Here is a 25,926-nt window from a genome sequence, read left to right on the forward strand (position 1 = left end):
GTGAGTCAGTGTGTGAGTGAGTCGGTGTGTGAGTGAGTCAGTGTGTGAGTGAGTCAGTGTGTGTGTGAGTCAGTGTGTGTGTGAGTGAGTCAGTGTGTGTGTGTGTGAGTCAGTGTGTGTGTGAGTGAGTCAGTGTGTGAGTGAGTCAGTGTGTGTGTGAGTGAGTCAGTGTGTGAGTGAGTGAGTCAGTGTGTGTGTGAGTGAGTCGGTGTGTGAGTGAGTCAGTGTGTGTGAGTGAGTCAGTGTGTGTGTGTGAGTCAGTGTGTGAGTGAGTCAGTGTGTGTGTGAGTGAGTCAGTGTGTGAGTGAGTCAGTGTGTGTGTGAGTGAGTCAGTGTGTGAGTGAGTCGGTGTGTGAGTGAGTCAGTGTGTGTGTGAGTGAGTCAGTGTGTGTGTGTGAGTGAGTCAGTGTGTGTGTGTGTGTGAGTCAGTGTGTGTGTGTGAGTCAGCGTGTGTGTGAGTGAGTCAGTGTGTGAGTGAGTCAGTGTGTGAGTGAGTCAGTGTGTGAGTGAGTCAGTGTGTGAGTGAGTCAGTGTGTGTGTGAGTGAGTCAGTGTGTGTGTGAGTCAGTGTGTGTGTGAGTGAGTCAGTGTGTGAGTGAGTCAGTGTGTGTGTGAGTGAGTCAGTGTGTGTGTGAGTGAGTCAGTGTGTGTGTGAGTGAGTCAGTGTGTGTGTGAGTCAGTGTGTGTGAGTGAGTCAGTGTTTGAGTGAGTCAGTGTGTGTGTGTCAGTGTGTGAGTGAGTCAGTGTGTGTGTGAGTGAGTCAGTGTGTGAGTGAGTCGGTGTGTGTGAGTGAGTCAGTGTGTGTGTGTGAGTCAGTGTGTGTGAGTCAGTGTGTGTGTGAGTGAGTCAGTGTGTGTGTGTGAGTCAGTGTGTGTGAGTCAGTGTGTGTGTGAGTGAGTCAGTGTGTGTGTGAGTGAGTCAGTGTGTGTGTGTGAGTCAGTGGTGTGAGTCAGTGTGTGTGTGAGTGAGTCAGTGTGTGTGTGAGTGAGTCAGTGTGTGTGTGAGTGAGTCAGTGTGTGAGTGAGTCAGTGTGTGTGAGTGAGTCAGTGTGTGAGTGAGTCAGTGTGTGTGTGTCAGTGTGTGAGTGAGTCAGTGTGTGTGTGAGTGAGTCAGTGTGTGAGTGAGTCGGTGTGTGAGTGAGTCAGTGCGTGAGTGAGTCAGTGTGTGTGTGTGAGTGAGTCAGTGTGTGTGTGAGTCAGTGTGTGTGAGTGAGTCAGTGTGTGTGTGTGAGTCAGTGTGTGTGTGAGTGAGTCAGTGTCTGTGTGAGTCAGTGTGTGTGAGTGAGTCAGTGTGTGTGAGTGAGTCAGTGTGTGTGAGTGAGTCAGTGTGTGTGTGAGTGAGTCAGTGTGTGTGTGAGTGAGTCAGTGTGTGTGTGAGTGAGTCAGTGTGTGTGTGTGAGTCAGTGTGTGTGAGTGAGTCAGTGTGTGTGTGAGTGAGTCAGTGTGTGTGTGAGTCAGTGTGTGTGTGAGTCAGTGTGTGTGAGTGAGTCAGTGTGTGTGTGAATGAGTCAGTGTGTGTGTGTGAGTGAGTCAGTGTGTGAGTGAGTCAGTGTGTGTGTGAGTCAGTGTGTGTGTGAGTCAGTGTGTGAGTGAGTCAGTGTGTGTGTGAGTGAGTCAGTGTGTGAGTGAGTCAGTGTGTGAGTGAGTCGGTGTGTGAGTGAGTCAGTGTGTGAGTGAGTCAGTGTGTGTGTGAGTCAGTGTGTGTGTGAGTCAGTGTGTGTGTGAGTGAGTCAGTGTGTGAGTGAGTCAGTGTGTGTGTGTGTGAGTCAGTGTGTGTGTGAGTGAGTCAGTGTGTGAGTGAGTCAGTGTGTGTGTGAGTGAGTGAGTCAGTGTGTGTGTGAGTGAGTCGGTGTGTGAGTGAGTCAGTGTGTGTGTGTGAGTCAGTGTGTGAGTGAGTCAGTGTGTGTGTGAGTGAGTCAGTGTGTGAGTGAGTCAGTGTCTGTGTGAGTGAGTCAGTGTGTGAGTGAGTCGGTGTGTGAGTGAGTCAGTGTGTGTGTGAGTGAGTCAGTGTGTGAGTGAGTCAGTGTGTGTGTGTGTGTGAGTCAGTGTGTGTGTGTGTGTGAGTCAGCGTGTGTGTGAGTGAGTCAGTGTGTGAGTGAGTCAGTGTGTGAGTGAGTCAGTGTGTGAGTGAGTCAGTGTGTGTGTGAGTCAGTGTGTGTGTGAGTGAGTCAGTGTGTGTGTGAGTGAGTCAGTGTGTGTGTGAGTGAGTCAGTGTGTGTGTGAGTGAGTCAGTGTGTGAGTCAGTGTGTGTGTGAGTCAGTGTGTGTGAGTGAGTCAGTGTTTGAGTGAGTCAGTGTGTGTGTGTCAGTGTGTGAGTGAGTCAGTGTGTGTGTGAGTGAGTCAGTGTGTGAGTGAGTCGGTGTGTGTGAGTGAGTCAGTGTGTGTGTGTGAGTCAGTGTGTGTGAGTCAGTGTGTGTGTGAGTGAGTCAGTGTGTGTGTGTGAGTCAGTGTGTGTGAGTCAGTGTGTGTGTGTGAGTCAGTGTGTGTGTGAGTGAGTCAGTGTGTGTGAGTGAGTCAGTGTGTGTGTGTGAGTCAGTGTGTGTGTGAGTGAGTCAGTGTGTGTGTGAGTGAGTCAGTGTGTGTGTGTGAGTCAGTGTGTGTGTGAGTGAGTCAGTGTGTGTGTGAGTGAGTCAGTGTGTGAGTGAGTCAGTGTGTGTGTGAGTCAGTGTGTGTGAGTGAGTCAGTGTGTGAGTGAGTCAGTGTGTGTGTGTCAGTGTGTGAGTGAGTCAGTGTGTGTGTGAGTGAGTCAGTGTGTGAGTGAGTCGGTGTGTGAGTGAGTCAGTGCGTGAGTGAGTCAGTGTGTGTGTGTGAGTGAGTCAGTGTGTGTGTGAGTGAGTCAGTGTGTGTGTGAGTGAGTCAGTGTGTGTGTGTGTGAGTCAGTGTGTGTGTGAGTGAGTCAGTGTGTGTGTGAGTGAGTCAGTGTGTGTGTGTGTGAGTCAGTGTGTGTGAGTGAGTCAGTGTGTGTGTGAGTGAGTCAGTGTGTGTGTGAGTGAGTCAGTGTGTGTGTGTGTGAGTCAGTGTGTGTGTGAGTGAGTCAGTGTGTGTGTGAGTGAGTCAGTGTGTGTGTGTGTGAGTCAGTGTGTGTGAGTGAGTCAGTGTGTGTGTGAGTGAGTCAGTGTGTGTGTGAGTGAGTCAGTGTGTGTGTGAGTGAGTCAGTGTGTGTGTGTGTGAGTCAGTGTGTGTGTGAGTGAGTCAGTGTGTGTGTGAGTGAGTCAGTGTGTGTGTGAGTGAGTCAGTGTGTGTGTGTGTGAGTCAGTGTGTGTGTGTGTGAGTCAGTGTGTGAGTGAGTCAGTGTGTGAGTGAGTCAGTGAATGTGAGTATATCACCGGACTGAATATGTGCACGATCTGTGTGTGCACAGTGTGAGTATGTGCACGGCGGGTGTACAGTGTGTGTTTGCACAGTGCGTGTGTGCATGATGTGAGTGTGTGCAGTGTGTGTGTGTGTGCACAGCGTCTGTACACAGTGTGTGTTTGCACAGTGTGAGTGTGTGTACCGTGTGTGCACAGCGTGTGTGTGTCCCGTGAGTGTGTGTACTGTGTGTGCACAGCGTGTGTGTGTACCGTGAGTGTGTGTACTGTGTGAGTGTGTGCACAGCATGTGTGTGCACAGCGTGTGTGCGCTGTGTGCACAGCATGTGCGCACAGCATGTGTGTGTACCACGAGTGTGTGCACAGCGTGTGTGCAGTGTGCGTGCGCAGTGTGTGCGCACAGCGTGTGCGTGTGTACCGTGTGAGTGTGTGCACAGCATGTGTGCACAGCGTGTGTACCATGTGAGTGTGTGCACAGCATGTGTGTGCACAGCGTGTGTGCACAGCGTGTGTGTGTGCACAGCTTGTGTGTGCACAGCGTGTGTACGCACAGCATGTGTGTGCACAGCGTGTGTGTGCAGTGTGTGTGTGCACAGCGTGTGTGTACCGTGTGCACAGCGTGTGTGTGTGCACAGCATGTGTGTGCACAGCGTGTGTGTGTGCACAGCGTGTGTGTGTACCATGTGACGTGTGCACAGTGTGACGTGTGCACAGTGTGACGTGTGCACTGTGTGACGTGTGCACTGTGTGACGTGTGCACAGTGTGACGTGTGCACAGTGTGACGTGTGCACAGTGTGACGTGTGCACTGTGTGACGTGTGCACTGTGTGACGTGTGCACTGTGTGACGTGTGCACTGTGTGACGTGTGCACTGTGTGACGTGTGCACAGTGTGACGTGTGCACAGTGTGACGTGTGCACTGTGTGACGTGTGCACTGTGTGACGTGTGCACTGTGACGTGTGCACAGTGTGACGTGTGCACTGTGTGACGTGTGCACTGTGTGACGTGTGCACAGTGTGACGTGTGCACTGTGTGACGTGTGCACTGTGTGACGTGTGCACTGTGTGACGTGTGCACAGTGTGACGTGTGCACTGTGTGACGTGTGCACTGTGTGACGTGTGCACTGTGTGACGTGTGCACAGTGAGGTCAGCTGGAGTTGATTTGGAAAGCCTCGACAAAGCAGATAGAGTTCAAGAGAATGAAAGCATGAGACATGCTTTTGATCTGGGAACAATAATGCATCAACATCTTGAAACAGTGCCCACCCTGTATGAAATTTCAGGATGCGTCACCTGATCAGAGTGACAGATCATTATTGCTGGAAGCTATCGCTGAAAAAAGTAAAGAAGGATTTGAATATGATAAACTTCCAGCTGACTGGATCCAGACATTGTTGTATTCTGCAGAAAGGGGAGTTTCCCATGAAAAAGCTTCAGTTGTTGACCTGGGGAACTAACGAGAAAGGAATCATCTGGATACGTGAGTGTCTGAGAAGCCCGGGCAGTTAATGACAAGGAAAACACAGCCCTGAAGGTTTGGGACAAGGTTGCATTTAATCTGTTGCATTTTGTAGATACGGCAACCGGTTCAGCATATCGACCAGGATAAACAAGACAGCGGGGATAAAATTCTGGAAAATTCTGTCAGCACAAATCTTGGAAAACCAAGAAAATGCTGAGCAAATAATGGAGATTAATTTGCGAAGGAAGAGTTGGGACATGTTTGAGAAGTTACATGTAATAGTGACACACTCCGCTGTTCAGGCAGAACCGCGCTCGCAGTAAGCTGATCTTTCTCTACACCCTAGCTATGACTGTAACACTCCATTCTGCACTCTCTCCTTACCTTCTCCATGAACGGTATGCTTTGTCTGTATAGCGCAAGAAACAATACTTTTCACTGAATGCTAATACATGTGACAATAATAAATCAAATCAAACCAAAAAATATCTGCTGGTAGAACAGTGATTATCAAAGCTGAAGCGTCAGGAAAAATCAGGAGAGCTTTAATACACTGGGAAGATTTCTGTTCTGTAAATGAGCGAAGGATGCAGGAACGGAGAAGTTTGGGAAAAATGATTGGATGTGACTGGAAAATGATGATAATACAACATCGCAAACCCGGGTTAGTTTTCAGCGATTTTATTTGTTTGGATAAACATTACAAATAAGCTATCGTCTTAGGTAAGTTTAGGGTGACACAGTGGTTAGCGCTTCTGCCTCATAGCACCAGGAACATAGAACATAGAACATTACAGCGCAGAACAGGCCCTTCGGCCCACGATGTTGCACCGACCAGTTAAAAAAAAAACTGTGACCCTCCAACCTAAACCAATTTCTTTTCGTCCATGAACCTATCTACGGATCTCTTAAACGCCCCCAAACTAGGCGCATTTACAACTGATGCTGGCAGGGCATTCCAATCCCTCACCACCCTCTGGGTAAAGAACCTACCCCTGACATCGGTTCTATAACTACCCCCCCTCAATTTAAAGCCATGCCCCCTCGTGCTGGATTTCTCCATCAGAGGAAAAAGGCTATCACTATCCACCCTATCTAAACCTCTAATCATCTTATATGTTTCAATAAGATCCCCTCTTAGCCGCCGCCTTTCCAGCGAAAACAATCCCAAATCCCTCAGCCTCTCCTCATAGGATCTCCCCTCCATACCAGGCAACATCCTGGTAAACCTCCTCTGCACCCTCTCCAAAGCCTCCACATCCTTCCTGTAATGTGGGGACCAGAACTGCACACAGTACTCCAAGTGCGGCCGCACCAGAGTTGTGTACAGTTGCAACATAACGCTACGACTCCTAAATTCAATCCCCCTACCAATAAACGCCAAGACACCATATGCCTTCTTAACAACCTTATCTACTTGATTCCCAACTTTCAGGGATCTATGCACACATACCCCTAGATCCCTCTGCTCCTCCACACTATTCAAAGTCCTCCCGTTAGCCCTATACTCAACACATCTGTTATTCCTACCAAAGTGAATTACCTCACACTTCTCCGCATTAAACTCCATCCGCCACCTCTCGGCCCAACTTTGCAACCTGTCTAAGTCTTCCTGCAAACTACGACACCCTTCCTCACTGTCTACCACACCACCGACTTTGGTGTCATCAGCAAATTTGCTAATCCACCCAACTATACCCTCATCCAGATCATTAATAAATATTACAAACAGCAGTGGCCCCAAAACAGATCCCTGAGGTACACCACTTGTAACCGCACTCCATGATGAATATTTACTATCAACCACCACCCTCTGTTTCCTATCCGCTAGCCAATTCCTGATCCAATTTCCTAGATCACCCCCAATCCCATACATCTGCATTTTCTGCAGAAGCCTACCATGGTGAACCTTATCAAACGCCTTACTAAAATCCATATATACCACGTCCACTGCCTTGCCCCCATCCACCTCCTTGGTCACTTTCTCAAAAAACTCAATAAGGTTAGTAAGGCACGACCTACCTGCCACAAAACCATGCTGACTATCACCTATCAATTCATTACTCTCCAAATAACTATAAATCCTATCCCTTATAATTTTTTCCAACATCTTGCCGACAACAGAAGTGAGACTCACCGGTCTATAATTCCCGGGGAAGTCTCTGTTCCCCTTCTTAAACAATGGGACAACATTCGCTAACCTCCAATCTTCTGGTACTATACCAGAGGCCAACGACGACCTGAAGATCAGAGCCAGAGGCTCTGCAATCACTTCTCTTGCCTCCCAGAGAATCCTTGGATAAATCCCATCCGGACCAGGGGATTTATCTATTTTCAGACCCTCCAGAATATCCTGCACATCCTCCTTATCAACTGTAATACTGTCTATTCTACTCCCCTGCAACCCAGTGTCCTCCTCAGCTATATTCATGTCCCCTTGCGTGAACACCGAAGAGAAATATTGGTTCAATGCTTCACCAATCTCCTCCGGTTCCACACATAACTTCCCTCTGCCATCTATAACTGGCCCTAAACTTGCCCTAACCAACCTTCTGTTCTTGACATACCTATAGAACGCCTTAGGATTCTCTTTAACCCTATCCGCCAAAGTCTTCTCATGTCCCCTTTTAGCCCTTCTAAGCTCGCTCTTCAACTCCCTCTTAGCCAATCTAAAGCTTTCTAGTGCACTACCCGAGTGCTCACGTCTCATCCGAACATAAGCCTCCTTTTTCTTTTTAACCAACAAAGAAACTTTTTTGGTGCACCACGGTTCCCTAGCCCTACCAATTCCTCCTTGCCTGACAGGGACATACCTATCACAGACTCGCAGTAGCTGCTCCTTGAAAAAACTCCACATGTCGGACGTTCCCAGTCCCTGTAATCTCCTAGTCCAACCTATGTTTCCTAATTCTCTCCTAATAGCCTCATAATTACCCTTCCCCCAGCTAAAACCACTGGCCCGAGGTTCATGCCTATCCCTTTCCATCACTAAGGTGAACGTAACCGAATTGTGGTCACTATCACCAAAATGCACACCAACCTCCAAGTCTAGCACCTGGTCTGGCTCATTTCCCAGCACCAGATCCAATATAGCCTCACCTCTAGTTGGCCTGTCTACATACTGAGTCAAAAAACCTTCCTGCACGCTTTGAACAAAAACTGACCCCTCTAACGAGCTAGAGCTATAACAATTCCAGTCAATATGAGTCAAGTTAAAATCCCCCATAACAATTGCCCTATTACTTTCACTCCTAAGCAGGATTGACTCCGCAATCCTTTCCTCAACCTCTCTAGAACTTTTAGGAGGTCTATAAAAGACTCCCAACAGGGTGACCTCTCCTCTCCTATTTCTAATCTCCGCCCATACTACCTCAACAGATAAGTCCTCATCAAACCTCCTCTCTGACACTGTGATACAATCTCTGACCAATAATGCTACCCCTCCCCCTCTTCTACCTCCTTCCCTACTTCGACTAAAACATTTGAACCCCGGGACCTGCAGCATCCATTCCTGCCCCTGCTCTATCCATGTCTCTGAAATAGCCACAACATCGAAGTCCCAGGTACTGATCCACGCTGCAAGTTCACCCACTTTATTGCGAATACTCCTGGCATTGAAGTATACACATTTCAAACCCTGCTCCACCCCACCTCTGCAATGCCGTGCATTGCAGTCCCCATCCATGCATCCCTCACTTTCAGCCCCACTACTCAGGATCCCTCCCCCCCCCCGAATCAGTTTAAACCTCCCTGCATGGCCTTAGCAAATTTACCCCCCAGGATATTGGTCCCCTTCTGATTAAGGTGTAGACCATCCTTCTCATAGAGGTCACACCTTCCCCAGTACGAGCCCCAATTGCTTAAGTACCTGAACCCCTCCCTCCTGCACCATCCCCTCAGCCATGAATTCAAACCTTCCCTCTCCCTATTCCTCTCTAAACTATCCCGTGGTACAGGCAAGAGTCCAGAGATAACCACTCTGTCAGTCTTGGCCTTTAGTTTCCACCCCAACTCCATAAATCCCTGCCTAATAACCCCTTCCCCTATCCTCCCTATGTCGTGTGTCCCCACATGTACAATAACTTGTGGTTTATCTCCCTCCCCCCTAAGAGTCCTGAATACCCTGTCAGACACATCCCGGACCCCAGCCCCTGGTAGGCAACACACCAACCCTGAGTCCCTACCTTTAGTTCCGACCCTCCCATCTGTCCCCTTAATTGTGGAGTCCCCAATCACAAGGCCCAGTCTTTTACAGCCCCTAACCACCTGAGCTTTCTCACTCGGCTCACCCCCAGAGATCTGCTCTCTATGCTCAGTTGATTCCTCCTCAACTGTAGCCTCCAGCACCGAAAACCTATTATGGAGGGGAACCGCCCCAGGGGATTGTCTTCCCGATTGCTTCTTACCCCTCCTCCTGGCATTGACCCAAGCCTCATTTCTAGGAGTTACTATTTCTCTATAACTCCTATCAACTTCCACCTCCGCCTCCCGAATTATGCGGAGTTCCTCTAACTCCCCCTCCATCTCCTTTACACGCTCCTCCAGAAGCTGCAATCTAATGCACTTCTTACAACTAAAATCTCCTGAAACACTACTGGATTTCCTCACCACATACATCCCACAGGAGATGCAGCATACTGCCTGAACTGCCATCCCTGAAGCCATTACCAGCAAGAAAAAAAGAAAACAAAAAAAAAAAGGGACCTGGATTCGATTCCCGCTTGGGTCACTGTCTGTGTGGAGTCTGTACGTTCTCCCCGTGTCTGCGTTGGTTTCCTCCGGGTGCTCCAGTTTTTTCCCCACAGTCCAAAGACGTTCTGGTTAGGTTGATGCTAAATTGCCCCTTAGTATCAGGGGGGTTAGCAGGGTAAATCTGTGGGTTTATAGGGATAGATCCTGGGTGGGACTGTTGTCGGTGCAGGCTTGATAAGAACATAAGAAATAGGAGCAGGAGTAGGCCATCTAGCCCCTCAAGCCTGCCCCGCCATTCAACAAGATCATGGCTGATCTGATAGTGGGTTCAGTTCCACTTACCCGCCCGCTCCCCATAACCCTTAATTCCCCTAATTGTTAAAAATCTATCTGTGACTTAAACACATTTAACGAGGTAGCCTCTACTGCTTCATTGGGCAGAGAATTCCAAAGATTCACTACCCTCTGGGAGAAGAAGTTCCTCCTCAACTCTGTTCTAAATTGACTCCCCTGTATTTTGAGGCTATGCCCCCTAGCTCTTGTTTCCATTGTAAGTGGAAATAACCTCGCTGCTTCTACCCTGTCTAGCCCATTCATTATCTTATATGTCTCTATGAGATCTCCCCTCAACCTTCTAAACTCCAATGAGTACAGGCCCAGTCTACTCAATCTCTCCTCATAAGCTAACCCCCTCATCCCGGTATCAACCTGGTGAACCTTCTCTGTACTCCCTCCAAAGCTAATATATCCTTTCGCAAATAAGGGGACCAAAATTGTACACAGTACTCTAGGTGCAGCCTCACCAGTACCCTGTACAGTTGCAGCATGACCTCCCTGCTTTTATACTCCATCCCCTTCGCGATAAAGGCCAACATTCTATTCGCCTTCTTGATCACCTGCTGCACCTGCAAACTGAGTTTCTGTGATTCATGCACAAGGACCCCCAGGTCCCTCTGCACAGTCGCATGTTGTAATTTTTCACCGTTTAATGTTGATGGGTCAACATTAAACCCGCCGTTGATGGGTCAAATGGCCTCCTTCTGCACTGTATGGATTCTACTTTACTGTTTCTGTGCTGGCAAGAAAGCTGTGATTAGTTGTCAGGCTGGGAAAAGAGGATTTGTCCATGTTCTTTTCAAGGTGCAGCTGAGACTATTCTGTATTAGAGACTCGGAATGCAGACTGATAACTGCCTAGCAATTGGTGGGAGGAGCAGATACCTGCCTTCAGCTCAAAATCTGTAACAAGGAGACTGGAAGAGAGATGGACGGGTCGCTCAGGTCTGCTTGAAGCTGGAACCTTATGATGGAGTAATCTAGCCAGGGCTAGGAATCCACAGAGAAAACTGGAAGAGAGCTAGTGGAAAGTTCAGAGGTCCAGAACAAGGAGATCTCAGAACATCTGAAACTCAGCGATCAGAGATTACTGGAGAACAGACTTCTGTTTCAGAATATAAAACAAAGAGAAGAGATTGATTGGTGAGAAACAGGAGGAAAGGGTTTTTCTCATAGTAACCCCAACAGCCTGCCTGGACCTGCAGAGTTTCACTGGCTGTCTTGTCTGGAGACAATACGCATCTTTTTAGCCTGTCTTGATGTTCTCTCCACTCACGTTGTTTTGTTTCTTAAAGACTTTATTAGTTGTAAGTATTCGCATTCCAACCATTATTCATGTAAGTTGAGTCTGTGTCTTTATATGCCCTGTTTGTGAAAAGAATTCCCACTCACCTGAAGAAGGGGCTTGGAGCTCCGAAAGCTAGTGGCTTTTGCTACCAAATAAACCTGTTGGACTTTAACCTGGTGTTGTTAAACTTCTTACTGTAGAACTCTAGACAGACATTCCTTGAAAAACTGCCACCTCTCTTCTGTACATTTCCCCAAGAATACCTCCTTCCAATTTATTCCTCTAATTTGCTGTCTAATGTCTTCATATTTCCCCTTATTCCATATAAACACTTTCCTAGCTTGCCTGATCCTCTCTTTTTCCAATGCAAGCATAAAGGAGATAGAGTTATGATCGCTATCCCCAAGATGCTCTCCTACTGAGAGATCTGACACCTGTCCAGGTTCATTGGTCAGTATCAGATCAAGTACAGCCTCTCCTCTTGTAGGCTTGTCCACATGCTGTGTCAGGAAACCCTCCTGAACACACCTAACAAACTCTTCCCCATCCAATCCCCTTACCCTAGGGATATTCCAATCTATGTTTGGGAAATTAAAGTCTCCCATCACAACAACTCTGCTATAACTGCATCTCTCCAGGATCTGTTTCCCTATCCGCTCCTCCACCTCCCTGTTACGATTGGGCGGCCTATAGAAAACTCCCAGCAAAGTGACCGGCCCCTTCCCACTCCGAACTTCCACCCACAGAGACTCGGTGGACAATCTCTCCACAGCATACACCTTCTCTACAGCTGTGACACTATCCCTGATCAGCAGTGCGTCCCCACCCCCTCTCTTGCCTCCCTCCCTGTCCTTCCTGAAACATCTGAATCCCGGCACCTGGAGTATCCAGTCCTGTCCCTGAGACATCCAAGTCTCCGTAATGGCCACCACATCACACTTCCAGGCATCGATCCACGCTCTGAGCTGATCCCCTTTATTCACTATACTCCTGGCATTAAAGTAAACACATCTCAATCCTTTGGTCTGAGCTCTCCCCTTCTCTATTCCCTGTCCATCCGCCCTCTTGCACTGTCTATAACCCTTCTCTGTTTGCGAGCTACCTTCCTCACTCTCAGTCACCTCATTTTGATCCCCTCCCCCCAACCTATCTAGTTTAAACTCTCCCCAGTAGCCTTAGCCGACTTTCCTGCCAGGATATTTGTCCCCCTGGGATTCAAGTGCCACCCGTTTTTTGTGTACAGGTCACACCTGCCCCTGAAGAGGTCCCAATGGTCCAGGAACCTGAATCCCTGCCCCCTGCACCAGTCCCTCAGCCACACATTCATCCTCCGCCTCACTCCATTCCTGCCCTCACCTTCCCGTGGCACAGGCAGCAATCCTGAGATTACTACCTTTGCTTTCCTCCTTCTCAGCTGTCTCCCTAATTCCCTTTACTCTCTTTCCATGACCCCTTCCCCCTTCCTTCCCACATCAGCGGTACCAGTATGTACCACTACCTCTGGCTCCTCTCCCTCCCACCTCAGGATCTCTGGGACTCGCCCAGCGACATCCTGGATCCCGGCCCCAGGGAGGCAGACCACCATTCGAGACTCCCGCCTGCCTCCGCAAAATCGCCTGTCCGACCCCCTGACTGTCGAGTCCCCGATTAACACTGCCTTCCTCCTCTTTTCTTTAGCCCTCTGAGTTACAGGGCCGGACTCCACTCCGGAGACACGGCCACTGCTGCTTCCCCCAGACGGGCTGTCCCCTCCAGCAGTATTCAGGCAGGAGTACTTGTTGTGTAGGGGCACACCCACCGGGGTGCTCTCAATCATCCGAGCTTTACCCTTCCTTGGAGAATGGCGAATGTTGTTCCCCTGTTTAAGAAAGGGAATAGAAATGACCCTGGTAATTATAGACCGGTTAGTCTTACTTCGGTGGTTGGTAAATTGATGGAAAAGGTCCTTAGGGATGGGATTTACGACCATTTAGAAAGATGCGGATTAATCCGGGATAGTCAGCACGGATTCATGAAGGGCAAGTCGTGTCTCACAAATTTGATTGAATTTTTTGAGGAGGTAACTAAGTGTGTTGATGAAGGTAGGGCAGTAGATGTCATATACATGGATTTTAGTAAGGCATTTGATAAGGTCCCCCATGGTCGGCTTATGATGAAAGTGAGGAGGTGTGGGATAGAGGGAAAATTGGCCGATTGGATAGACATAGACATAGACATAGAACAGTACAGCACAGAACAGGCCCTTCGGCCCACGATGTTGTGCCGAGCTTTATCTGAAACCAAGATCAAGCTATCCCACTCCCTATCATCCTGGTGTGCTCCATGTGCCTGTCCAATAACCGCTTAAATGTTTCTAAAGTGTCTGACTCCACTATCACTGCAGGCAGTCCATTCCACACCCCAACCACTCTCTGCGTAAAGAACCTACCTCTGATATCCGTCCTGTATCTCCCACCACGAACCCTATAGTTATGCCCCCTTGTAATAGCTCCATCCACCCGAGGAAATAGTCTTTGAACGTTCACTCTATCTATCCCCTTCATCATTTTATACACCTCTATTAAGTCTCCCCTCAGCCTCCTCCGCTCCAGAGAGAATAGCCCTAGCTCCCTCAACCTTTCCTCATATGACCTACCCTCCAAACCAGGCAGCATCCTGGTAAATCTCCTCTGCACTCCTTCCAGCGCTTCCACATCCTTCCTATAGTGAGGTGACCAGAACTGCACACAATATTCCAAATGTGGTCTCACCAAGGTCCTGTACAGTTGCAGCATAACCCCACGGCTCTTAAACTCCAACCCCCTGTTAATAAAAGCTAACACACTACAGGCCTTCTTCACAGCTCTATCCACTTGAGTGGCAACCTTTAGAGATCTGTGGATATGGACCCCAAGATCTCTCTGTTCCTCCACAGTCTTCAGAACCCTACCTTTGACCCTGTAATCCACATTTAAATTTGTCCTACCAAAATGAATCACCTCACATTTATCAGGGTTAAACTCCATTTGCCATTTTTCAGCCCAGCTTTGCATCCTATCTATGTCTCTTTGCAGCCTACAACAGCCCTCCACCTCATCCACTACTCCACCAATCTTGGTGTAACTGGATAGGTAACTGGCTGTCTGATCGAAGACAGAGGGTGGTGGTGGGTGGAAAATTTTCGGATTGGGGCAGGTTGCTAGCGGAGCGCCACAGGGATCAGTGCTTGGTCCTCTGCTCTTTGTGATTTTTATTAATGACTTAGAGGAGGGGGCTGAGGGGTGGATCAGTAAATTTGCTGATGACACCAAGATTGGTGGAGTAGTGGATGAGGTGGAGGGCTGTTGTAGGCTGCAAAGAGACAGAGATAGGATGCAAAGCTGGGCTGAAAAATGGCAAATGGAGTTTAACCCTGATAAATGTGAGGTGATTCATTTTGGTAGGACTAATTTAAATGTGGATTACAGGGTCAAAGGTAGGGTTCTGAAGACTGTGGAGGAACAGAAAGATCTTGGGGTCCATATCCACAGATCTCTAAAGGTTGCCACTCAAGTGGATAGAGCTGTGAAGAAGGCTTATAGTGTGTTAGCTTTTATTAACAGGGGGTTGGAGTTTAAGAGCCGTGGGGTTATGCTGCAACTGTACAGGACCTTGGTGAGACCACATTTGGAATATTGTGTGCAGTTCTGGTCATCTCACTATAAGAAGGATGTGGAAGCACTGGAAAGAGTGCAGAGGAGATTTACCAGGATGCTGCCTGGTTTGGAGGGTAGGTCTTATGAGGAAAGGTTGAGGGAGCTAGGGCTGTTCTCTCTGGAGCGGAGGAGGCTGAGGGGAGACTTAATAGAGGTTTATAAAATGATGAAGGGGATAGATAGAGTGAACGTTCAAAGACTATTTCCTCGGGTAGATGGAGCTATTACAAGGGGGCATAACTACAGGGTTCGTGGTGGGAGATACAGGAAGGATATCAGAGGTAGGTTCTTTATGCAGAGAGTGGTTGGGGTGTGGAATGGACTGCCTGCAGTGATAGTGGAGTCAGACACTTTAGGAACATTTAAGCGGTTATTGGATAGGCACATGGAGCACACCAGGATGATAGGGAGTGGGATAGCTTGATCTTGGTTTCAGATAAAGCTCGGCACAACATCGTGGGCCGAAGGGCCTGTTCTGTGCTGTACTGTTCTATGTTCCTGGCTGTCACCCACTTGGCCTCCTCCCGTGGCCCTGGTGTGACCTCCTGATGATAGCTCTTGTCTATCACCACCTCATTCTCCCTTAACAGCCTAAGATCCTCGAGCTGCAGTTCCAGCTCCCTAACACGGCCCCTCAGGAACCGCAGCTCGACACACCCCTCACAGATGTGGATGTCCGGGAGGCCAGGTGCCTCCAGGACCTCCCACATCCTACACTGCGAACAACACACTGGCTTCACACTCATATTTCACCCTTGCTACCAAGGTACACAGAGAAAAGTAAATTAGAAATTAAAAAAAAAGAAACTCACCCCTTTCCCCGAAGCCCTGTGAGCCAAAGCCCTTACAACTCACACTCTACTCCCTGCTCACTCTACTGCCCGCTCCCGATGCTGCCCCCTCAAAAGTGTGGCCTGCTTTTAAGCCATCCAAAAACCTTCCCAGGCTTCTCCTGGGCCTACTTCCTGTTTTGGATTTTTTTTAAAAACCTCCGATTTTTTTACACAAATTTAACTGAAAAATAAATAAATAATTCACATGTACAAACACACTGTCTTCCCCTCAGCCTGCTCCTGTGGAACAATGATCCAGGATGATGATTAAAGAAACAATGATTAAATGTGTGTGTAAGTGTTACACTGAAGGGTAGAGGAGTATTGTGTTATAATTCACTGTTTTATGTTAAATAAATGTTTTCTTTTGTTGTTAAAAATTAATCATAGAATCGTAGAAACCCCACAGTGCAGAGGAGGCCATTTGACCCATCGTGTCTGTACCGACAACAATCCCACCCCAGGCCCTATTCCCACAACACCACAGATTTACCCCGCTAATCCCTCTAATCTACACATCCCGGGCACAATGGGAATCTGGCATGTCCAATCAATCTAACCCGCACATCTTTGGAGTGTGGGAGGAAACCAGAGGAAACCCACGCAGACACGGGGAGAACCTGCAAACTCCACACAGACAGTGACCCAAGCCGGGAATCAAATCCAGGTCCCTGGAGCTGTGAAGCAGCAGTGCTCACCACCGTGCCACCCCAAATCAGTAGTCCTGTGACCCAGTTTACTCCACATTTGATAAAACAAAAAAATAAAAATAACTCTTCTGATCTTTTGAGTGGGTTTCCATTCTGGGATCCTCCTTTCCAGTTATAACACCACCTAGGATCGTAACTCAAGAATCAAACTATAAAAACACATTTTTCACGAGTATCAGAGATGAGTTATGAACTTTCGAACTGAGCATGTGGGAGTCGCGATGATAAGAAGCAGCGCTCTGTACTTTGCACAGCCAATGAACTGGAGCCAGAGAGACAGGATTTGAGAACTCAAGAAATCGAGACCAGAACATGTACTGATCAATAAAGGAATGAAAAAGATAATCTCGTAGCGATTGGTTGCTGGGTAGCTTCCTGGATGGTGGATTGGTCTGAAGACTCAGACAACTGGAAATCAGACCACAATAAGGGGAGACAGCGGTATTGTCACTGGGCTAATAACATAATGCTCTGGGGACCCCAGGACAGTGTGTGTGTAGTGTATACTCGGTGCGTGTGCACAGTGTGTGTGTACACAGAGCGTGTGTGCACAGTACAGTGTGTACTCTGTATGAGTGTACACAGTATAGTGTATACTCGGTGCGGATGTACAAAGTATAGTGTATACTCGGTGCGGATGTACACAGTATAGTGTATACTCGGTGCGGATGTACAAAGTATAGTGTATACTCGGGGTGGGTGTACACAGTGTAGTGTATACTCGGTGTGGGTGTACAAAGTATAGTGTATACTCGGTGCGGATGTACAAAGTATAGTGTATACTCGGTGTGGGTGTACACAGTATAGTGTATACTCGGTGTGGGTGTACACAGTATAGTATATACTCGGTGCGGGTGTACACAGTATAGTGTGTACTCGGTGTGGGTGTACACAGTATAGTGTATACTCGGTGCGGATGTACAAAGTATAGTGTATACTCGGTGCGGATGTACAAAGTATAGTGTATACTCGGTGTGGGTGTACACAGTATAGTGTATACTCGGTGTGGGTGTACACAGTATAGTGTATACTCGGTGTGGGTGTACACAGTATAGTGTATACTCGGTGCGGATGTACAAAGTATAGTGTATACTCGGTGCGGATGTACAAAGTATAGTGTATACTCGGTGTGGGTGTACACAGTGTAGTGTATACTCGGTGCGGATGTACAAAGTATAGTGTATACTCGGTGCGGGTGTACACAGTATAGTGTATACTCGGTGCGGGTGTACACAGTATAGTGTATACTCGGTGCGGGTGTACACAGTGCAGTGTATACTCGGTGTGAGTGTGTACACAGAGCGTGTGTACACAGTGTAGTGTGTACTCGGTGCGGGTGTACACAGTGCAGTGTGTACTCGGTGTGAGTGTGTACACAGAGCGTGTGTACACAGTGTAGTGTGTACTCGGTGCGGGTGTACACAGTGCAGTGTGTACTCGGTGTGAGTGTGTACACAGAGCGTGTGTACACAGTGTAGTGTGTACTCGGTGCGTGTGTACAAAGTATAGTGTATACTCGGGGTGGGTGTACACAGTGTAGTGTATACTCGGTGCGGGTGTACACAGTGTAGTGTGTACTCGGTGTGAGTGTACACAGTGTGAGTGTGTACACAGAGATTGTGTACACAGTGTAGTGTGTACTCGGTGTGTGTACACAGAGCGTGTGTACACAGTGTAGTATATACTCTGTGTGGGTGTACACAGTGTAGTGTATACTCGGTGTGGGTGTTCACAGTGTAGTGTGTACACAGAGCGTGTGTACACAGTGTAGTGTATACTCGGTGTGGGTGTACACAATGTAGTGTATACTCGGGGTGGGTGTACAGTGTAGTGTATACTCGGGGTGGGTGTACACAGTGTAGTGTATACTCGGTGTGGGTGTTCACAGTGTAGTGTGTACACAGAGCGTGTGTACACAGTGTAGTGTATACTCGGTGTGGGTGTACACAATGTAGTGTATACTCGGGGTGGGTGTACAGTGTAGTGTATACTCGGGGTGGGTGTACACAGTGTAGTGTATACTCGGGGTGGGTGTACACAGTGTAGTGTATACTCGGGGTGGGTGTACACAGTGTAGTGTATACTTGGGGTGGGTGTACACAGTGTAGTGTGTACTCGGGGTGGATGTACACAGTATAGTGTATACTCGGGGTGGGTGTACACAGTGTAGTGTATACTCGGGGTGGGTGTACACAGTGTAGTGTATACTCGGTGTGGGTGTACACAGTGTAGTGTATACTCGGTGTGGGTGTACACAGTGTAGTGTATACTCGGGGTGGGTGTACACAGTGTAGTGTATACTCGGGGTGGGTGTACACAGTGTAGTGTATACTCGGGGTGGGTGTACACAGTGTAGTGTATACTCGGGGTGGGTGTACACAGTGTAGTGTATACTCGGTGTGGGTGTACACAGTATAGTGTATACTCGGGGTGGGTGTACACAGTGTAGTGTATACTCGGGGTGGGTGTACACAGTGTAGTGTGTACTCGGTGTGGGTGTTCACAGTGTAGTGTGTACACAGAGCGTGTGTACACAGTGTAGTGTATACTCGGTGTGGGTGTACACAGTGTAGTGTATACTCGGGGTGGGTGTACACAGTGTAGTGTATACTCGGGGTGGGTGTACACAGTGTAGTGTATACTCGGTGTGGGTGTACACAATGTAGTGTATACTTGGGGTGGGTGTACACAGTGTAGTGTATACTCGGGGTGGGTGTACACAGTGTAGTGTATACTCGGTGTGGGTGTACACAGTGTAGTGTATACTCGGTGTGGGTGTACACAGTGTAGTGTATACTCGGGGTGGGTGTACACAGTGTAGTGTATACTCGGGGTGGGTGTACACAGTGTAGTGTATACTCGGTGTGGGTGTACACAGTGTAGTGTATACTCGGTGTGGGTGTACACAGTGTAGTGTAGACTCGGGGTGGGTGTACACAGTGTAGTGTATACTCGGGGTGGGTGTACACAGTGTAGTGTATACTCGGGGTGGGTGTACACAGTGTAGTGTATACTCGGTGTGGGTGTACACAGTATAGTGTATACTCGGGGTGGGTGTACACAGTGTAGTGTGTACTCGGGGTGGGTGTACACAGTGTAGTGTGTACTCGGTGTGGGTGTACACAGTGTAGTGTATACTCGGGGTGGGTGTACACAGTGTAGTGTATACTCGGGGTGGGTGTACACAGTGTAGTGTATACTCGGGGTGGGTGTACACAGTGTAGTGTATACTCGGGGTGGGTGTACACAGTGTAGTGTATACTCGGGGTGGGTGTACACAGTGTAGTGTATACTCGGGGTGGGTGTACACAGTGTAGTGTATACTCGGGGTGGGTGTACACAGTGTAGTGTATACTCGGGGTGGGTGTACACAGTATAGTGTATACTCGGTGTGGGTGTACACAGTGTAGTGTATACTCGGTGCGGATGTACAAAGTATAGTGTATACTCGGTGCGGGTGTACACAGTATAGTGTATACTCGGTGCGGGTGTACACAGTATAGTGTATACTCGGTGCGGGTGTACACAGTGCAGTGTATACTCGGTGTGAGTGTGTACACAGAGCGTGTGTACACAGTGTAGTGTGTACTCGGTGCGGGTGTACACAGTGCAGTGTGTACTCGGTGTGAGTGTGTACACAGAGCGTGTGTACACAGTGTAGTGTGTACTCGGTGCGGGTGTACACAGTGCAGTGTGTACTCGGTGTGAGTGTGTACACAGAGCGTGTGTACACAGTGTAGTGTGTACTCGGTGCGGGTGTACAAAGTATAGTGTATACTCGGGGTGGGTGTACACAGTGTAGTGTATACTCGGTGCGGGTGTACACAGTGTAGTGTGTACTCGGTGTGAGTGTACACAGTGTGAGTGTGTACACAGAGATTGTGTACACAGTGTAGTGTGTACTCGGTGTGTGTACACAGTGTGAGTGTGTACACAGAGCGTGTGCACACAGTGTAGTATATACTCTGTGTGGGTGTACACAGTGTAGTGTATACTCGGTGTGGGTGTTCACAGTGTAGTGTGTACACAGAGCGTGTGTACACAGTGTAGTGTATACTCGGTGTGGGTGTACACAGTGTAGTGTATACTCGGGGTGGGTGTACACAGTGTAGTGTATACTCGGGGTGGGTGTACACAGTGTAGTGTATACTCGGGGTGGGTGTACACAGTGTAGTGTATACTCGGGGTGGGTGTACACAGTGTAGTGTATACTCGGTGTGGGTGTACACAGTGTAGTGTATACTCGGTGTGGGTGTACACAGTGTAGTGTATACTCGGGGTGGGTGTACACAGTGTAGTGTATACTCGGGGTGGGTGTACACAGTGTAGTGTATACTCGGGGTGGGTGTACACAGTGTAGTGTATACTCGGGGTGGGTGTACACAGTGTAGTGTATACTCGGTGTGGGTGTACACAGTGTAGTGTATACTCGGGGTGGGTGTACACAGTGTAGTGTGTACTCGGGGTGGGTGTACACAGTGTAGTGTGTACTCGGTGTGGGTGTACACAGTGTAGTGTATACTCGGGGTGGGTGTACACAGTGTAGTGTATACTCGGGGTGGGTGTACACAGTGTAGTGTATACTCGGGGTGGGTGTACACAGTGTAGTGTATACTCGGGGTGGGTGTACACAGTGTAGTGTATACTCGGGGTGGGTGTACACAGTGTAGTGTATACTCGGTGTGGGTGTACACAGTGTAGTGTATACTCGGGGTGGGTGTACACAGTGTAGTGTATACTCGGGGTGGGTGTACACAGTGTAGTGTATACTCGGTGTGGGTGTACACAGTGTAGTGTATACTCGGGGTGGGTGTACACAGTGTAGTGTATACTCGGTGTGGGTGTACACAGTGTAGTGTATACTCGGGGTGGGTGTACACAGTGTAGTGTATACTCGGGGTGGGTGTACACAGTGTAGTGTATACTCGGGGTGGGTGTCCACAGTGTAGTGTATACTTGGGGTGGGTGTACACAGTGTAGTGTATACTCGGGGTGGGTGTCCACAGTGTAGTGTATACTTGGGGTGGGTGTACACAGTGTAGTGTATACTCGGGGTGGGTGTACACAGTGTAGTGTGTGCCCACTCTCAGGGCAGACTTACCGCTGCCAGTTTATCGAAGCGGGCGAAGAGTTCGTTGAGAAGTTTCACCAGCTCCTGAGCGCTGCAGGTTGATGACAATTGAGTGAAGCCGACAATATCAGCAAACAGGATGCTGGGGGCAAGAGAAACACCATTAATGCAGCACCCGTGCAACGCCTGGCTGGCACCCGCATAACCCCCACCCGGCACCCGCGCAACCCCCACCCGGCACCCGAGCAACCCCCACCCGGCACCCGCGCAACCCCCACCCGGCACCCGAGCAACCCCCGCCCGGCACCCGCGCAACCCCCCACCTGGCACCCGTGCAACCCCACCCAGCACCCGAGCAACCCCCGCCCGGCACCCGAGCAACCCCCACCCGGCAACCGTGCAACCACTCTGCACAGCACCTGCGCAACCACCCTGCCTGGCACCCACGCAACGCCCTTGCCCAGCACCCATGCAACCCCGCCTGGCGTCCGCGCAACCTCCCTGCCCGGCATCCGTACAAGACCCTGGCCGGCACCCACGCAACCCCCCTGACCTCTGTGTACCTGACCCTCTCGTCACCCTCGCTCTGTGTACCTGACCCTCTCGTGGCCCTCGCTCCCTGTACCTGACCCTCTCGTCACCCTCGCTCCCTGTACCTGACCCTCTCGTCACCCTCGCTCCCTGTACCTGACCCTCTCGTCACCCTCGCTCTGTGTACCTGACCCTCTCGTCACCCTCGCTCTGTGTACCTGACCCTCTCGTCACCCTCGCTCTGTGTACCTGACCCTCTCGTGGCCCTCGCTCTGTGTACCTGACCCTCTCGTCACCCTCGCTCTGTGTACCTGACCCTCTCGTCACCCTCGCTCTGTGTACCTGACCCTCTCGTGGCCCTCACTCTGTGTACCTGACCCTCTCGTCACCCTCGCTCTGTGTACCTGACCCTCTCGTCACCCTCGCTCTGTGTACCTGACCCTCTCGTCACCCTCGCTCTGTGTACCTGACCCTCTCGTGGCCCTCGCTCTGTGTACCTGACCCTCTCGTCACCCTCGCTCTGTGTACCTGACCCTCTCGTCACCCTCGCTCTGTGTACCTGACCCTCTCGTGGCGATACATGTACATGGTGTTGAACTGTTGCAGCTCCTTCGACTCTTTGTCCTTTTTCATGTCGTTTAACATCTCGTCTGCGATGTGCTTTGGTAGAATGGAGAGAAGGAGGCGTTCCTGAAAAAGGAGAGAAAATGTGAAGGGGGAGTGGGGGAGGGGGGAGGGGCTCTGACCCTGAAACCGGAGGGGGGGGGGCGGGTGACTGGGGGCCGAATTGTGCCAATGGTGCAGGGTCGGAGGTGATTCAGGGTCGGAGGTGATTCAGGGTCGGAGGCGATTCAGGGTCGGAGGTGATTCAGGGTCGGAGGCGATTCAGGGTCGGAGGCGATTCAGGGTCGGAGGCGATTCAGGGTCGGAGGTGATTCAGGGTCGGAGGCGATTCAGGGTCAGAGGTGATTCAGGGTCGGAGGCGATTCAGGGTCGGAGGCGATTCAGGGTCGGAGGCGATTCAGGGCCGGAGGTGATTCAGGGCCGGAGGTGATTCAGGGTCGGAGGTGATTCAGGGTCGGAGGCGATTCAGGGTCGGAGGTGATTCAGGGTCGGAGGTGATTCAGGGTCAGAGGTGATTCAGGGTCGGAGGCGATTCAGGGTCGGAGGCGATTCAGGGTCGGAGGCGATTCAGGGCCGGAGGTGATTCAGGGTCGGAGGCGATTCAGGGTCGGAGGCGATTCAGGGTCGGAGGCGATTCAGGGTCGGAGGTGATTCAGGAGCTGCCCAATGCAGTTGTGCGTTTGCTGAGTTTTTTAGGGGTAGGTTGCCATGGGAATCAGCTTCCTGCCCCATGGGGATAAGGGGCCATTTACAGAATCTACCAAAATGTTGCCAGTTTTGCACTGGGCCCCCGCTCAGTGCAGCAGCAACCTGGAGGCCAGAGGGACATCTCCTCAGGCTGAGCCAGTCCAAACCGTTCCTGTGGATAAGATTCCCTCCTCTCTGACCAGCCGAACCCTGCGGGGGCCACGGGGTCACCTTTCATTTGACACTTCTCTGAAGCTTGTCTTTCTAGCTTGGAAAGACTGCACTGCTCCAGTGAGGCTGTCAGTGAGCAGGGCTGAGGAGCTTCAACTGGAAGCTGAACACAAACTGTCGCCAATTCACAGCCCACAGTGCGCCTGGACCACCAGGGTCTTGCCGGCCCTCAAATAGATGGAGGGGAGAACACCGGGACATCACAGAGTGAGGATAGGAGGAGAGGGAGGGCAGGGAATGGAAGAAGAGGTTTGGGAAGGAGAGGAGAGAGAAGGGGATAAGATCAAAATGGATTAGGACGCGGACAGTAGCAGGGTCTGCTCCTTATCCCGTGACCTGAATTCTCTCTCCCTTGGCGTGTTTTGGGATGTGGGACGAGCGTTTCTCTCGAGTATCTGCCTCGCCCAGACTATGCCCAGAAGGTGCAGCGGGAGGAGGAAAGACCCGCCTTCGCTGCAAATAAAGTCTTCAGGTGGCCACTTATAAAAACATAGAAACAGAGAAATAAAAAGCAGGAGGAGGCCATTCGGCCCTTCGAGCCTGCTCCGCCGTTCATTTTGATCATGGCTGATCATCGAATTCAATATCCTGATTCCCCCCATATCCTTTGATCCCTTTAGCCCCAAGAGCTGCATCTAATTTCTTCTTGAAATCAGACAACGTTTTGCCCTCAGCTACTTTCTGTGGTGGTGAATTCCACACATTCACCACCCTCTGGGTGAAGAAATTTCTCCTCACCTCTGTTCTAAAAGGTTTACCCCTTATCCTCAAACTCTGACCCCTAGTTCTGGACTCCCCACCATTGGGAACCTTCTTTCTGAATCTACCCTGTCTAACCGTTTGGGGCCTTTCCCCACCCAGTCACAATCTCTAGCCTGATGAGCGGATGACAGATTGGGAGAACAAAAAACAAAACCTATGACTCTGGAGGGAAAGGTGAAGTGTGGAGGGGGGGACATCTCCATCAGAAGACCCCTTCTGCTGGTGGACACATTCCTATGAAGGTCACCATCCAATTCCCCCGGGACATCAGTTACCCCGCTAGCAATCCCCCCGGATCCCTCTACCCTCCCCTCGTGGGGACCCCTACCACTGACCTGTCTAACAAGCTGATTGGCTGGCAACTTTCCAAAGCAGGACTTCCTGCCCATGACAGAGAAAGACGCGCCTGCAGCCAATCAAAGCTTGTTAGAGCCTGAAATAGCATCGGGCCTGTTGGAGCCATATCTGAGATGCTGTGGGCCGTCAGCAACAGCAGAACTGTAAAAACCAATCTGTAACCGCATGGCCCGGCATATCCCCCACTCTCCCATTAACACCAAGCCTGGATCAACCCTGGTTCAATGGAGAGTGCAGGAGGGCATGCTGGGAGCAGCATCAGGTACACCTAAAAATGAGGTGTCAACCTGGTGAAGCTACAACACAGGAATACTCACGTGCCAAACAGCACAAGCAGCTAGTAATAGTGAGAGGAAAGGACTTCTACAACCAATGGACAGAACACAGAGAGTCGGGATGAATGTTTTTTTTCTGGATGGCAAGAAGTACCTAGTGGGGGAGCCACAGGGTTCGGTCCTTGTGCCCCAGCTATTTACAATCTATATTAATGACTTGGATACAGAGATAGAGGCTCTGTAGCCAAATTTGCAGATGACAAAAATAGGCAGGACAGTAAGTTGCAATGAGGAAATAAGAACCTTACAAATGGATATAGATCGGTTAGGAGAGTGGGCCATAATGTGGCAGATGGAGTTTAACGGGATAAGTGTGAGGTCATGCATATTGGTTGCAAAAATGTGAAGGCGACTTATTATCCAAACAGGGAGAGACTTTGGGGAGCTCCGGTGCAGAGGGATCTGGGTGTCCTCGTTCATGAGTCACAGAAAACTAGCATGCAGCTACAGCAGACAATAAAGAAAGCAAATGGAATGTTGACATTTATAGCTGAAGGAATAGAATATAAAGGTGAGGAAGTATTGCTGCAACTATACAAGGCATTGGTGAGGCCGCACCTGGAGTATTGTGCACAGTTTTGGTCCCCTTATTTGAGGAAAGATGTAGCGGCATTGGAGGCAGTTCAGAGGAGGTTCACTAGATTGATTCCAGAGATGAGGGGTTTGTCGTATGAACAAAGAACAAAGAACAATACAGCACAGGAACAGGCCCTTCGGCCCTCCAAGCCCCTGGTCCAAACTAGACCATTCTTTTGTATCCCTCCATTCCCACTCCGTTCATGTGGCTATCTAGATAAGTCTTAAACGTTCCCAGTGTGTCCGCCTCCACCACCTTGCCCAGCAGCACATTCCAGGCCCCCACCACCCTCTGTGTAAAATACGTCCTTCTGATATCCGTGTTAAACCTCCCCCGCCTCACCTTGAACCTATGACCCCTTGTGAACGTCACCACCAACCTGGGGAAAAGCTTCCCACCGTTCACCCTATCTATGCCTTTCATAATTTTATACGCCTCTATTAGGT

At 49.7% G+C, this 25,926-nt stretch overlaps 1 protein-coding gene across 2 annotated transcripts in view; it reads right to left on the reverse strand.

The window, feature by feature from the left end:
• LOC144488715 (adenylate cyclase type 3-like) overlaps window positions 1–25,926 on the reverse strand; it is a 73,009-nt gene that overhangs the window by 14,698 nt on the left and 32,385 nt on the right. For both annotated transcript variants that reach the window (XM_078206812.1, XM_078206813.1), the window contains 2 exons: window positions 22,467–22,597; window positions 21,407–21,518 (listed from right to left, as the gene is read on the reverse strand). In XM_078206812.1, coding sequence (XP_078062938.1) covers window positions 21,407–21,518; window positions 22,467–22,597 — 243 coding nt within the window. The remainder of the gene's footprint in view (window positions 1–21,406; window positions 21,519–22,466; window positions 22,598–25,926) is intronic.

The sequence above is a fragment of the Mustelus asterias genome, unplaced genomic scaffold (genome assembly GCF_964213995.1).
Source record: "Mustelus asterias unplaced genomic scaffold, sMusAst1.hap1.1 HAP1_SCAFFOLD_1802, whole genome shotgun sequence".
Lineage (NCBI taxonomy): Eukaryota > Metazoa > Chordata > Chondrichthyes > Carcharhiniformes > Triakidae > Mustelus > Mustelus asterias.